The 16267-nt window shown below is 43.7% G+C and overlaps 1 protein-coding gene across 6 annotated transcripts in view; it reads right to left on the minus strand.

Moving 5' to 3' along the window:
• Window positions 1-16267, minus strand: part of SIPA1L1 (signal induced proliferation associated 1 like 1) — a 745249-nt gene that overhangs the window by 347797 nt on the left and 381185 nt on the right. For all 6 annotated transcript variants that reach the window (XM_029598743.1, XM_029598739.1, XM_029598740.1 and 3 more), the window contains one exon: window positions 4233-4421. In XM_029598743.1, the coding sequence (XP_029454603.1) occupies window positions 4233-4421 (189 nt within the window). The remainder of the gene's footprint in view (window positions 1-4232; window positions 4422-16267) is intronic.

Genomic DNA, 16267 nt, shown 5'->3' on the forward strand with positions numbered 1-16267 from the left:
ATCTGCCGCATCCCTCCTCGCTCCGGACAACCCCAGAACCGCACGTTCACCTCGCTCCGCCGCCTACCTCGACCTCCTGGCCCCCCCCCCCTCTCTGCTCACTTCTTCATCTCGATGGATAGGATTCCAGGTGAAAAATAATAAAACCACCCGAATCCTGCAGAAGTCAGTCCACAACGGCACAAAAAGCAAGCCAAAAACAAGCCTTGCTCTTTGCCTCGCTGTCTGGAACTGACTGGGCGCCTGGCAACTGGTGCCGAAACTCATATCCCCCTGGGACCAATAGCAAGGCAGCATTACAAATGCTGCTATTGCTAAGGGTCACCACCCCCTCCCCCCTACTCTATTCTTCCCTCTCTCTACTTGCTCCCATGTTATCAGCAGTGCAGGACGAGCCTGAGCTGCTTCCCCTTATATTGGTCATATTTTTGTGTGGTGGTTTCCATTTTCTCTCTGTACTACTGTACGGTAAGCAGCTGCAATATCAGAAGAAGTCACCAGACGACAGATTAATAGGTATAATTGAAGAGTAGCTATTCCTGTAGTTATAGACCCTAGTTGGGATAATAGCTTCCAACTCTATCTTTGAAATTGTAGGGGTCCCTGTAGTTTCTTGTATCCTCAGACCTTTTGGAATAATAAAGTATGGCTCTTATAGCTATACTCCAAATTTTTACAATTTCCTTCTGATTATCCACTTTTCAGTTTGCTCATGCTACAGTTGTGTTTACTTGCATTCCTGTTGATGCTTCACAAGATTCTGATAAGGGTCAGCACAGCATTGCCCAGATTACTTGGCTGTAATATGGTGGGAGCAGTCAAGTAGGAAGAGCTTAAAAATAAAACACACACTAAACTCTGCTTAGGAATAAAATGAAAATCAGAATACAAGAAGATCTTTTTGATTGTCTTAACAGTCAAATGAATTACTAAAAATATGTTTTGGCAGTACTGTTTTTAAGAGTTCAAGAAGTCCAGGTGAACCTGGTCCCTCAGTGGCAATGCTGCACACTGTCATGCAGAGTAACATGGGTTCAACTCCTGGTTTATGATCTGTCAGGGGTGTCAGCCGGGGCTGGGGATGCTGCAGAGGAAGCATTCACAGTATTTGGAGGGAGGGTGATAGATACTCTGCAGTGGCCATACCTAATGTTGCAAGGTTCCAAAAGGAGCCCTGGTGCGTGCCCCCTGTTGAGGACCAGAATAAAGTTAGTTGGTAAGGGATTAATACAGAGAAATATAAAAACATCCAAGGGTAGTTTTTAATGAAAGCTCATGGTCCCAGAACCCAGGCCTGGTTCTGAGTAAGCAAGAGGATCAAAAGGAGCAGGAGAAAACTGCTAGGCCATAAATGTTGTTCAAGAAGCCCACTTATCTCCATGCAATAGATACTGATCCTGACTGAAAAAATCTTGTTACTCACATAATTAAAATAATCTAAATAAGAATATTCCCCTCAATTTTTTTTCAATAATGTAGAACATTTTTACAAGCATTTTTCAAATGTAATATTTAAGGCAGAAAGTTCTCTGTATATTTGAAAACAGACCCCTAAAAAACTTGATTTACAGTTTCAACCTCTGTAACAATGCTCTTGTGCAAATTCTTACAAAATCAGATGGAATGGATACTTTAAAAGCTTGTCTCAAAAAATCGAGCTGGTCCAATGAAAAGATACTGCACACATTTAATTCATTAATTTTTCCTCACATCTTCAACATGACTAGGACTAAAATGGCCATCATACTGTCATATTTTACTGGATGCTACCCTTTCACAATCAAAACCATTATAAACCTCTCTAATGGGAGAGAAAAGGAAGTAACAAAAATATCTGAAAAATTGTATTTCGACTCAAAATAATGCCAGCTCTCAGGAACTTCACTAAGATCCAGATGAGACATTTACTGTTCAGCATTCGTATTTACTGGAACTTTAGCTGCAGGGATCTTTGAGATGTTATCAGTGGAACATTTTGCCTGAATAAAACAAGGTTCAGTAAATACTATGGGACTTCAGCAGAAATGTGATCCTACTCATTCAGCATGTACAAACAAATTATTGGTGCAAGAGTAGCAGGAATATCAGCTATCCATGCACATGCAGCAGTTAAGATCTATAACTTAATACGGCATGGTAATGTCAAATACTTTTACCACAAAGAGAGAGAGAAGAAACTCTCAATGTGAAATATATTGTCCTCTCTGTAAACATCATCTGCCTGATATATTCAGTCAACACCAGTCTTCTCCATCATTAACCCTGAATCATCATTTTTTAAAGAAATTTTAGTTATGCTGGTGTAAAACCACATCAGTTGTAAGGTCTGTTTTTTTAGTACTTCCTCATAACAAAATTCTAAAAAGCTGAAAAGCATGTCACTAATAGCCCTCAAAATCAAAATACAGTCTCCCCAAATTCTAAATATCAAAGTCCCGACACAGCAAGACTGCTTTCAGGGGAACATGCGCACCAGCAAAGCTAACATTTCTTTAAAAAAAATGATGACTCGGGATTAATGATAGAGAAGACCAGCATAGACTATATATATCAATCGGACTATGTTTACTGGCTTGCTGAAACCCCACAACTTTTGTCCTAAGAGATATCAGGGAGGGTGATATATTTCATATTGAGCATTTCTTGTCTCTTTATTTATGGTATGTATATGAGCAATAACTTGCATCTTTTTCTGTTGATATGATTGAATACTTTTACTACATACTACATAGCCCAGTAACAGTGGATAAACTATCCAAAACTAATAGAACCTACAGTGTAAGACATCTTGCATTTACCACTCAGAGACTAAATAAAGAGACTGTCATACATCCAGTTCTCTATTATTGAATAAAAGAATTCTCTTCAATAACAGATGAGTAAATATTTTATAATCATAGGTCTTATATATTTACTTTTTTCTAATATTTTTCTTGCAATTAAAACATGACGACATGGAGACTTCAAACTTGTCTTAACTACTTTACTTCCATTTTCTTCCCCTTTAAGACACTTCTTGCAATTAAAACATCTTTGTAAAACAGAGACTTCAAATGTATCTTGACTCTGCTTTATACCCCACTTTCATTTCCTTCCCACTCAGGGAAGAGCACTGTAAACACATATTTTCTTTTTAAGCTCTGCCTTATTAGACAGGTCAATCCTTTTTTCAGTGAGGCAGATTTAAAAACCGCTTTGCATGCTCTTGTGATATCTTCAATTGATAATTGCAACTTTCTTTACACTGGTCTCCTCCAATCCACTCTAAGAGCAATCAAACTGATACAAAATTCTATTGCCAGACTACTTAATAGCTCAAAGATTTATGAGTACATCACTTCAGTACTAATGAAGCTTCACTGGTTACCTGTTTTTTTGAAGAATTAATTTAAAAAATATAGTTTTTTAAAGCAATTCGCACTGCCTATATTAATGCTATTTTAAAGGTTTACTGGCCATCCCGTACCTTAAGATCTTCCTCATGTAACTTACTCGAGGTACCATCGACCAATTCTCAGGAAAGAGTTACCTGAGACATTAAAACCAAAGGGATCTTCATTGCAATTCAGGAAATTGCTGAAAGCTCATTATTTAGCTATGCATTTGATCAGTAACTTACTTACTTTTTACTTCCTCCAACAAGGCTCAGAGAGTTCGAGAGTGAGGAGAGCAATTACTTTTAAAGGATTTGTTTGATGTTATTTCATGCTGTTAGTGTGTGTCTGTCTTTTATTGGTTTTATGCTTTTATGTTTCTAGGCTTGCTGGATTTATGTTTCAATCAAATATGTATGTATATTGTAATCCACCTAGAATTGGAGCTAGGCGTAAAATCATTTTTTAAATAAATAAGCAAGTTTGAAGTCTCCATGTTGTCATGTTTTAATTGCAAGAAAAACTATAAAATATTATCTCAACTATTACTGAAGAGAATTCTCTCATTCAGTATTGAAGAGAACTGGATGCATGAAGATCTCTATTTGAGTGGTAAATGCAAGATAAGTCCTGTTCACACAGTAGATTTTATTGTTTTAAATATTTTTACCACAAAACTTTAAAAAAATAAAATAAAAGGACTATGCTGCAATGGAGCAATGACTTGCTTGTATGCCCTATTTTAAATGAAAACTCTTGTCTCAAGTGATTACGTACAACATATTCTGCAAGGAAAGTATACATTTGCCAATGCAATATCATTCACAAAGAAGTGGACTCCATCAGCATAAAACTTACCCCTTGCTCATCCAGCTTCATAAGCTGCTCTGTGACTTTTGGAGTATTGAAGGCCAGGCGGAGACACTGAATATTCAGCTCAGGAACCATATGCTCAAGCACCTCTTTCAGCGGTAGGCCTCTAGCTGTGCAATGCTTCGCAGTAGAAGGGACAGCATCTTCCAGGACAGACCCTCTTAATGTCATAAGCTAGAAATGTACAGGTATATTTCAGTGAAAATTGCAGTTTTACTGTGCAACAATCAACACTTCTACTTGTATGCACTACACATTTAATTAAGGTACAACAATGCCACAACCTGCTTTGGAACATCAAGGACAAGCCACAGAGTGATTGTGGCCATGCAACCCAAACTTTGGACCACAGAGTGAACTGTAATCTGATCCTTAACTGAAGGAAAAGAAACTACCCCAACTTCCTCCAGAAGCCTTTCTATGGTTGCAGTATCTTGATATTCATATTTAGCCATTCAATGTGTTACCATATGCAAGAACAGAAAAGAAGGCACAAAACCAGTTTTCCATCTATATTTCCCACAGAAAGCAGAGTTGCTCACCTGTAACAGTGATATTTATTTTTATGTGCCGGTGTTCTCCTAGGACAGCAGGACGTTAGTCCTCACACATAGGTGACATCAATGGATGGAGTCGGGCACGGAAAACTTATGTCAAAGTTTCTGGAACTTTGACTAGGCACACTGAGCAAGCCTAGCATGCCGTATATCACACATCCATGCGAGGTCCTTCAGTCTCATAACATAGAACTATGATAAAATTATAATTAAAAAAATAGGAGAAACCCAACTCCACAGGGTGGTAAGCAGTTTCATGAGGACTAACATCCTGTTAGGAGAACACGTGCTACAGGTAAGCAACTCTGCTTTCTCCTAGGACAAGCAGGATGGTAGTCCTCACACATGGGTGAATCCCTAGCTAGAGGCTGCTCCCCAACACAAAAGGGGACCATCAACAGGCACCAACCAGGTGCTAACAGATACAACCACAGTGCTTTTGGTAACAGAGGGGGAGACAGCCTGAACCCAAAGGCCCTAGGCAGGGAGAGTTGGTTCTACACCTCGAAGAGATTCCTGAGGACACACTGGCTAAACCTACTGTCTCGTCGGCCATCCTTATCCAGACAGTTGTTGGAAGCGAATGTGTGGAGAGAACTCCATGTCATAGCCATGCAGATCTTCTCTACAGGAACTGCTCACAAGTAGGCTACAGACGTTGCCATGGCTTTGACAGAATGAGCCTTGACATGACCCCCAGGATGCAGTCCCGCCTGGGTATAATAAAAGGAGAAGCAGTCTATTAGCCAACTGTACAGTGTCTGTTTGGCAACAGCAGCTCCCAACGAACCTATTCCTATCAAAAGAAATGAAAAGATGGGTGGGCTTCTGTCCACTCCAGATAGAAGGCTAAGGCTCTCTTGCAGTCCAAACTATGCAGTACTTGTTCGCCTTGGTGCAAATGGGACCTGTGAAAGAATGTTGGCAGGACGATTGATTCGTTAAGATGGAAATACATTGCCACCTTAGGCAGGAACCTAGGGTGCATACGCAAGACCACCCTGTCATGAAATAGTGTAAGATGGATAAATAACTAAGGCCTGGAACTCGCTGACCCTACACGCTGAGGTGACCACCACCAAAAATATGACCTTCTAGGTCAGGTACTTCAGGTCACAGGAACGAAGCAGCTCAAAAGGAGCTTTCATCAGCTGAGCTACCACCACGTTGAGGTCCCAAGACACAGAAGGCGGCCTTAGGGGAGACTTCAATTGAAGCATGCCCTGCATGAAACATGCAGCTCTAGGCTGTACAGAGATGGGCGTACTATCTACACCATGATTGTATGTGCCCCTCACACTCAGATGAACTCTAACGGAATTGGTTTTCAAGCCAGCCTCTAACAGCTGTAAAAGATAATCAAGCAGTTTTTGTGTGGGGCAGGAGAACAGATCTAAATCCTTCTGCTCATACCACACTGAAAACTTCCTCCACTTCAGTCTGTAGGACTTTCAAGTGGAAGGCTTTCTGGCAGCCTTCAGGACCAGAGGCACATCCTCTGAGAGATTGTGTGGTTGCAGAATTAACCTCTCAACATCCAGGCTGTGAGCAACAGAGACTGGAGGTTGGGATGTCACAACCTGCCTTGGTCTTAAGAGCTCTGGGGAAATCCCCAGACCCACTGGTTTCCAGATAGACAACTGGAAACCAGACCTGTTTCAGCCATTGAGGGGCTAAGAGAATCATAGTCTCTCTGTCCTCGTGAAGCTTCAAGAGCGTCTTTTCCACTAAGGGAATCGGAGGATATGCATAAAGAAGACCCTTGCCCCAATGGCAGGCAAAGGCTTAAGAGGCTGGTTTGCCATCTGATCTGAACAGGGTGCAGAACTGAGTCACCTTTCTGTTGCAGAGGAACATGAACAGATCCACATCTGGGCTCCCCTAGAAGTGGAAGACCTGGTTCACTACCCCCTGGTCCAGAGACCACTCGTGGGGTCTGAAGGCATGACTCAGTCTGTCCACTTCATGTTCTCCTTTCCTGCCAGATACATGGCCCTGCGCACCATCCTGTAGGACAGGGCCCAGGACCAGATCTGGATCGCTTCCTGACACAGGAGGTACGACCCCATGTCTCTCTGCTTGTTAACCTACCAAATAGCTACCTGGTTGTTTGTTTGGATCAGGACAACTTTGTTGGACAGTCAACCTCAAAGTCCATAGCATGTACATGATCGTCTGGAGCTCCAGGAAATTGATTTGACAACATGCTTCCTGGATGGACGAAGAGGCCCTGGGTGCGAAGCCCCTCTACATGAACTCCCCACCCCAGGGTGGACACATTCGTGGTCAGGACAATTTGGGTAGGAGGACTCAGGAAGGATGTTCCCTGTTCCAATTTGGGAGACACACCACCAGGACAAAGAGTCCCAGAGAGATGGGGTGATTTGGATGCGATCCTGGAGGCTCTGTGTGGCCTGGCACCACTGCGACCTCAGGGTCCATTGGGCTCTGCTCATGTACAAACATGCCAAGGGAGTAACATGGACAGTTGCGGCCATGTGGCCCAATAGCCTCAACAAGTGCAAAGCTGATACCTGTTGACTCTGTTGAATCACCGCCGCTATGGACATCAAGGTGACCGCCCTGGACTGCAGCAGGAAGGCTTTTATAAAGACCAAGTGAGGAGATGGGCTGAGATGGGATTTAGGGTAATTGATGACGAACCCTAGTGACTCCAACACTCGGATGGTCAAGCACATAGACAAGAGTGGCTCTTGACCAGCCAATCGTCCAGGTAAGGGAAACCATGCACTCCCAGCCTACGGAGGTATGCCCCCACCATGGCCAGGCATTTTGTGATGACACATGGGGCCAACATGAGCCCAAATGACAACACTCTGTACTGGAAGTGCTTTTTTCCCCACCACAAATCTGAGATACTTCCTGTGATTTGGGAAGACCTGGATGTGAGAGTGTACACGTCCTTCAAATTGAGGGAGCATACCTAGTCACCTTTTTGCAAGAGGGGAATCAGGGTGCCCAGGGAAACCATCTTGAACTTTTCTCTTTTTAGAAACTTGTTCAAGGCCCTCAGATCTAGGATGGGACTGAGTCCCCCTGTTTTATTTGGAATCAGGAAGTACCGGGAGTAGAATCCCTGCCCTCTTTGTCTTGGTGGAACAGGTTCAACCACTCTAGCTGTTAAGAGGGTGGTAAGCTCCCGTTTCAGTACCTCCTGAAGCACTATTGGCCTCCAAAATGGACACAGAGGACAATTTGGCAGGACATCCAATAGGTTTAATTGGTATCCTTGATGGACGATGGACAGAACCCACTGGTCAGAGGTTCTACTGGGTCACTGATCCGCAAAGAACCTAGCCTGCCCCTGACCGGGGGATCCAGTATCTTGGATGCAGGTGGCTGGCTTATGCTCCTTAAGATACAATCAAAACCCAATCCTGGGATTTGACTGAGGTGCCAGCTGGAGCTTGAGAGCTCTCTGCTGCCTGGGACAGCTGCGGGAGCTCACCTTCTGTGAAAGGGAGCGAAGGGCCAGAGAATAGTACTTTCTCTGGCATTAGAAAGACTTCCTCTGATCCTGTCTCGCCGACCTCCACGCTGAGGAGGGCAGGTCTGAAGTGCTGGCAGAGAGTTGCTGGAGGGTCTCATGGTGGTCCCACAACTGGGCAACTGCATCCTTCACCTCATCTCTGAAAAGATTCTTTCCCATAGACAGCAAGTCAGCAAATCTTTCCTGTATCTCCAGTCGGAGATCCCCACTGCAGAGACACTCAATGCCATTTTAAAAACAACATAGGTTGTACGAACCTCATGTTTTCTGCACTCCAGGCCCTTTTGCACCAGTGACATGAAGGTGTCTTTGCTGCTGTTGAGGCAGCTGCTCGGCCACATCCTGCACTTGCTTCCAGAGATTCTGTGAGTACTGGCTCATGTACAGCTGGTAAGAGGCAATGTGGCCAATAAGCATGGCTCCTTGGAACACTTTCCTCCTGAGAGCATCCATTGCCCTGTGATCCTTCCCCACAGGTGTCAAGGCATGGGTCCAAGAGCACTTGGCCCTCTTGAGACCGGATTCGACCACCACCGAATGGTGTGACAGCTGATGCTTCTCAAATCCAGTAGCCTTCTGGATGAGGTAAACCCCATCTGCCTTCCTGTTCACGGGAGGTACTGTGAGGGGGTGTTCTCAGATCCTCAGCAGCAACTCTTTAAGGATGTCATGCACCAGGACCGCCACAATCTACTTAAGAGCCTCCACGAACTGAAAGATTTCCAGCACCTTGTGCCTGGCATCCTCCTCAAGGCAACAACTGAAAAGGGATGGCCTTGGTCATCGCCTGCACAAAACCTGTGAAGGTTAAGTCCTCTGGTGGAGACTTCCTTCATTCCTCTGGAGGAGACGGCTCTGAGGCGAGATCCTCCAAGACCTTGGAGGAGGAATCTGCAGTGCCATCTCCACAGGGTTCATATGGAGCCTCATCCTCACTGTAGTCCATAGGGGATGAGGCCCTAGGTGCTCTGCCTTCGTCCAGAAGCATGGGCACCAGTGGCACCAGTGCCAGCCCTGGCAGCACTGCAAGGGGGGCTGCAGGCCTTTGTATCCCTGCCAGCCTCGATGGAGTTTCCTCCTCGGAGGAACCAGTGAGTGCCATATTGGTCAGGGGAAGCATCAGTGCCCTGCCGGGCATCGCTGGCCTCCCGGGAACTGATGTAGATCTGTAATGCACCAATGAGCACATTGAGCTGTTCCAGCAGCGGTTCCAGAATGGAAAGTGAGAGCATCGGTACCGTCAATCCAACAGGCACGACGCCCTGCAGTGCTCAATCCACCACCAGCTGGACTCTTCGCTCCAGCTCTTCCTTGAAAGTTAACAATTCCACCACCGACTAGGAGGCAGGAGGGGTGGCCAGATTTTCCTCAGATCCCCAAGGTGGATTGGCGATTGGCACCAGGACCAGTGGCGACCATCACGGACCATAGCAGACCACCAGCATCAATGGAGAATTGGCATTCCTCACAGTGGGATCATTTTGGGGAATTCCCGACATGAGCTGGCACCTCCCCGAGGCAGACACTGTGCATTAAAGGTGACTGGTGCCGATATTTTCCCAGCTTCCCTCGGTGCTTGGCCCAGTCTTTCCCCGGTGCTGAGGTCGGTGATGATGAACCAGACATCTTCAACTTGGAAGAGACCGACAGAGGCCAGTCCCCAGTGCCCATATCTGCCAGCATCAATGGGATCATCGGCCCCGCCGATCTCGATGGAGCAGTGTCCACTGGTGCGGCTCCAAGGTCCATTACTGCCGATGTCACCAACGGCTCAGACTTACGATGTCTCAGATGCCAACGTTGATTTAGACTTTCGACCCGAAGAGTTTCTCTATTTTATTGAGTTGAGCGTGATATCCCTTGGGGGACATCTGGGCCACAAGCGACAACCCCGGACGTCATGCAATGCCGCCAGGCAGAGGACACATACCATAATGGACATGGTCCTCGGGCACTGGTGGCACAGACAAAAACCAGATGAGGTTATGACAAACGAAAAGAAAGGGATAAACAAAGCGGTGATGGTGAGCGGTCAAAGCCAGTAGGCACCAAAGCACCACCACCACAAGGGGAACGGAGCAAAAATAAACTTACTAAAAACACTGAAAAACCTGACTAAGGAGCCCCAGGGGAGGCACAGAGAGGGACCCAGCATCAAAGGAAAGCAAAAAACCCCTAAATTAACCTGTGAAAATTTTTCAGAGGCAATTTCTGAAGGAAAAGCCACGAGCTCACTTAACCACGAAGCGAAAGCTCAACAGTAAAAAAGACTGACGAGGGACCCCGCATGGACGTGTGGGATAAGGCGTGCTGGGCATGCTCAGTATGCCTACGCAAAGCTCCAGAAACTATGACATAAGTTTTCCGTGCTGGGCTCCATCCAATCTCATGCATTTGTGAGGACTACCATCCTTCTTGTCCTAGAAGAACTTTTATTTATTAGCATATGTGCAATGTACTTTCTGCCCATTTTCATTTTAACACACAATAAATCATCTCTTAACCTCACACATAGCTTAAATGAAGCATTAATCACACTCAATGCTACCATCAACCCACACCCACAATACATGTATCACATAAAATATAACAAAGTAAAGCTGAAACTGTTTAATTCTAGGTGTTCAGACAAGTTATACACTTTTAGAAGTACAAAATGAAGCTAAAACCTTGAGTCACTTCTCAGTCTTCCTGATTTACAATTAATTATGCTATACAAAGCTGGAGAATGTGTGATATTACATTTGTTTCATGATACTATGCACAAGAATATAAGATATGCCATACTGGGTCAGACCAAGGGTCCATCAAGCCCACTATCCTGTTTCCAACAGTGGCCAATCCAAGCTACAAGTAGTGGCAAGTACCTAAACATTAAACAAATCACAAGCTATTGCTTATTAATTACCTTAATAGAAGTTTATAGATTTATCCTCTAGGAACTTATCCAAACCTTTTTTAAACCCAGTAACACTAAGAAAATGCCATACTGGGTCAGACCAAGGGTCCATCAAGCCCAGCATCCTGTTTCCAACAGTGGCCAATCCAGGCCATAAGAACCTGGCAAGTACCCAAAAACTAAGTCTATTCCATGTAACCATTGCTAATGGCAGTGGCTATTCTCTAAGTGAACTTAATAGCAGGTAATGGACTTCTCCTCCAAGAACTTATCCAATCCTTTTTTAAACACAGCTATACTAACTGCACTAACCACATTCTCTGGCAACAAATTCCAGAGTTTAATTGTGCGCTGAGTAAAAAAGAACTTTCTCCGATTAGTTTTAAATGTGCCCCATGCTAATTTCATGGAGTGCCCCCTAGTCTTTCTACTATCCGAAAGAGTAAATAACAGATTCACATCTACCCGTTCTAGACCTCTCAATTTTAAACATCTCTATCATATCCCCCCTCAGCCATCTCTTCTCCAAGCTGAAAAGTCCTAACCTCTTTAGTCTTTCCTCATAGGGGAGTTGTTCCATTCCCCTTATCATTTTGGTAGCCCTTCTCTGTACCTTCTCCATCGCAATTATATCTTTTTTGAGATGCGGCGACCAGAATTGTACACAGTATTCAAGGTGCGGTCTCACCATGGAGCGATACAGAGGCATTATGACATTTTCCGTTTAATTCACCTTTCCTTTTCTAATAATTCCCAACATTCTGTTTGCTTTTTTGACTGCCGCAGCACACTGTACCGACGATTTCAATGTGTTATCCACTATGACACCTAGATCTCTTTCTTGGGTTGTAGCACCTAATATGGAACCCAACATTGTGTAATTATAGCATGGGTTATTTTTCCCTATATGCATCACCTTGCACTTATCCACATTAAATTTCATCTGCCATTTGGATGCCCAATTTTCCAGTCTCACAAGGTCTTCCTGCAATTTATCACAATCTGCTTGTGATTTAACTACTCTGAACAATTTTGTGTCATCTGCAAATTTGATTATCTCACTCGTCGTATTTCTTTCCAGATCATTTATAAATATATTGAAAAGTAAGGGTCCCAATACAGATCCCTGAGGCACTCCACTGTCCACTCCCTTCCACTGAGAAAATTGCCCATTTAATCCTACTCTCTGTTTCCTGTCTTTTAGCCAGTTTGCAATCCACGAAAGGACATCTCCACCTATCCCATGACTTTTTACTTTTCCTAGAAGCCTCTCATGAGGAACTTTGTCAAACGCCTTCTGAAAATCCAAGTATACTATATCTACCGGTTCACCTTTATCTACATGTTTATTAACTCCTTCAAAAAAGTGAAGCAGATTTGTGAGGCAAGACTTGCCCTGGGTAAAGCCATGGTGACTTTGTTCCATTAAACCATTAAACCACATCCTCTGGCAATGAATTCCAGAGCTTAACTATGCGCTGAGTGAAAAAGAATTTTCTTTGATTTGTTTTAAATGAGCTATTTGTTAACTTCATGGAGTGCCCACTGGTCCTTCTATTATCTGAGAGAGTAAATAACTGATTTACATTAACTTGTTCAAGTCCTTTCATGATTTTGTAGACTTCTATCAAATTGCCCCTCAGTCGTCTCTTCTCCAAACTGAACAGCCCTAACTTCTTTAGCCTTTCCGCATAGGGCAACCGTTCCATGCCCCTTATTTTGGCCATCTTTCTTTGCACTTTCTCCAGTGCGCTATATCCTTTTTGAGATGCAGTAACCAGAACTGCACACAGTATTCAAGGTGCGGTCTCTCCATGGAGCGATACAGAGGCATTATGACATCCTCTGTTTTATTTGCCATTCCCTTCCTAATAATTCCTAACATTGTTTGCTTTATTGATAGCCACAGCACACTGGGCCGATGATTTCAATGTATTATCCACTATGACACCTAGATCTCTTTCCTGGGTCATAACTCCTAAGATAGAATAAACTATATAAAGATACATTGTTAACATTCAAGATCCTTACCCAAATTTATTGCTTATATTTACAAACAAGAGATGTGATTTATATCTGTGCTGAAGCTGGGTAGACCCTAAGAATTAGAACATTTTTTCTGTTTAATCCTCAACTTCAACCAAGACCATTTCTTTCAATAAATTCTAATTTGCATTAGGAATACATGTCTCCAACCTAAGGGACACCTATGAACCTTTTGTGGATTGCAAACTGGTTAAAAGACAGGAAACAGTAGGATTAAATAGTCTGTTTGCCCAGTAGAAAAAGGTAAACAGTGGAGTGCCTCAGGGAATCTGTATTTGGACCAGTGCTTTTTAACATATTTATAAATGATCTGGAAAGGGGTATGACAAGTGAGGTGATCAAATTTGCAGATGACACTGAGGTAATGCCCTTAGCGTCCCCTTGTGAGCATATGCCGGACCAGGCTGGAATCCTGGTCCCCTTTAAATCCCCTAGAGAGAGAATGTCTATGGGCAGGACCCTATCAGGCAGAAAGTGCTTGGAGGGCATGCCCAGTATAGGGGAGGATAAGTTGCTGAGCCAGCAGGGAGAGGATGGGCCCCATGGATCTGGGATCGGGAGCTCTAGGTCCTATCAGAGTGGCAACTCCAGACTTCTCTCTGGGAGGTTATAGCAGACTTCTGGGAAATGCCTAAGAATCTGTGAAGATAGGTAGACTTCTGGGAAGTGCCTAGCGTGTAGCTTTCTGAGGGGCCGATGCAATAAATATGTGCAGAAAGTGGGCGCTCAGTGTTGAGTGCCCGCTTTCTTAATGTATGCCCAACCATCTCTCCCAGGTACACGATCAAATATTTAAATGAGTGGTGGCGCTGCCAAGGATGCGCTAGGGATAAATGTGCACCCCTAGCACCACCTTGGCAGCAGGTACCCAGGAAAGGTGGCTCTCAGTGGTTTAGGAAAATGGGTGCTTTTTAATTGAGCATCATTTTTCCTAACCTGACAGCTGGCACATTTAAAAAAAAATTTTTTAAACCTTTTTGTCCTTTTGGTTCCTCCGACTTAATATTGCCACGATATTAAGTGAAAGGAGGTACAGAAAACCATTTTTTTCTGCTTTTCTGTACACTTTTTTGGGCTGCTCAGTAATTAATGGCTGCTCTGGGCAGGTGTTAATTTCTGAGCATAAAAATGTGTTAGTTGGGCGCACATTTTTTTGGGATCTGGGAAGAATAGCTAATAGCCTCATTCACATGCATTTGCATGTGATGAGCATTAATTAGTTGCGCGGGGGGGGGGGGGGGGGGGGGGTGGACATGCATTTTGGATGCACTAATCTCCTTACAGAATAAGGTGTTGTGGATACACGTCTAAAAACATGTCCAACCACAGGTTAAACAGTGCACTCAGCTGAGCGCACTGTATTGCATCGGCCCCTGAGAGTGGAGAACGGGCAGACTTCAGGGAAGTGCCTTGTTAGCTGAGACTTGAGAATAGTCTTTGTGATTGCAACTGTGTATGCCAATCCTGACTGTGTTGAATGTGACACTGTAAATGAACGCACTGAAGTTACAGCAGAGTTTGAGTGTGATTCCTTGACCGCTCGAGTGCCACAGACACAAAATTATTAAAAAGCAGTTAAGTCAAAAGAGGATCATGATAAATTGCAGGAGGACCTTGTGAGACTGGAAGACTGGGAGTCCATATAGCAGATGAAATATAATGTGGAAAAGTACAAGATAATGCATATCGGGGAAAATAACCCATGCTGTAGTTACATTATGGTTCCATATTAGGAGTTACCACCTAGAAAAAAGGTCTGGGCATCACAGATGGTATTACATTGAAATGGTTGATTCAGAGGGGCGTCCTAGCAGAGACGCGGAGTGATAGAAGCTCTTACCTTTTTCTTATTCCTTGCCTTCCACGATGCCACATACCAAAAGAAAGGCAACAATCCGGGAGGTATCCCTAGCTACCTCCCTCTTCTGACCCTTCTCAGCTCAAGATTGTGGGGTTCCTAGCCCCCGCTGGGCCAATATCGCCGGTTGCTGGTTCCTTGATTGGAGGTACCAAGGAGCATGCGGCCCTCCTTCCACACACTGAAGTTACTCCTTCCCCCCCCCCCCCCCCCACGGCCTGTATCATAAGTGGGACCGGTCTTGCTGCTGTGTGGGTGGCTTCAGAGCCTTGGATTGGTGCCTGGAGATGCCGGGCTTGCTGCAAAGACTGCAGTGATCGTGCAGATTCAAGCTTCAACGCCTCTGTGAGGAATGAAAGAATATGGAGGCCCTCTATCACCTCCCACCAGACAAGGTTTGAAGAATCCTATGATTCTCCCAATACTGGATAAGCCTGCTGCAGTGAATTTAGATTCTGTTTGGTCTGCTTTGATGACCTTAGCAAAATCCATTTCCTCCTTGGTGACTGTTACTGATATTCATAATTGATTTCAAGAAAATGAAGTCTTGCTTACTCAGTATGGACAGAAGATAGCTGAAATGGGTAATCAGATTTCTGTTTGCCAAAATATTCAGGCAAACAATTCAATCCAAATTGATACATTCTAGGAAATTAGAAAACACCGAGAATTTGCTTCATTATCTAAATCTTAGAGTTCTGAATGATCCATTAAGTGATGTACTTTCTCCATTGGATACCTTTAAGAAATATGTTTCCGAAGTCCTTGAGATTCCACCTCTTATACCCAATATTGCTAAGCTTTAATTCTTGAGGAACTCAAAAGTCAATACTATTATTTATTTATTTACATACTTTTAACATAAAAAATCTAAATAAAATAAATAAATAAATAGATAATATGCTGACATTCAGGACAACAGTTTTATCACACCGGTTTACATCAAAACTGAACCTGGGAAAGTTACAAATAATCAGACGAATAATCAAGGTAATCAATATAAGTTACAAATAACTGGTGGAGAAATAAAAAATAACTTAAGTAAACCTAGAGAAAAAACCTAGAGAAAAAGGTAATTAGAAATTAGCTCCGAAATTAACTTAGCTTAGTTTTTTCAGGAAGGAGCGGGGCTGTCAGGATAGTAGCTCT

This window comes from Rhinatrema bivittatum, chromosome 4 (assembly GCF_901001135.1).
Source record: "Rhinatrema bivittatum chromosome 4, aRhiBiv1.1, whole genome shotgun sequence".
Classification (NCBI taxonomy): Eukaryota; Metazoa; Chordata; class Amphibia; order Gymnophiona; family Rhinatrematidae; genus Rhinatrema; species Rhinatrema bivittatum.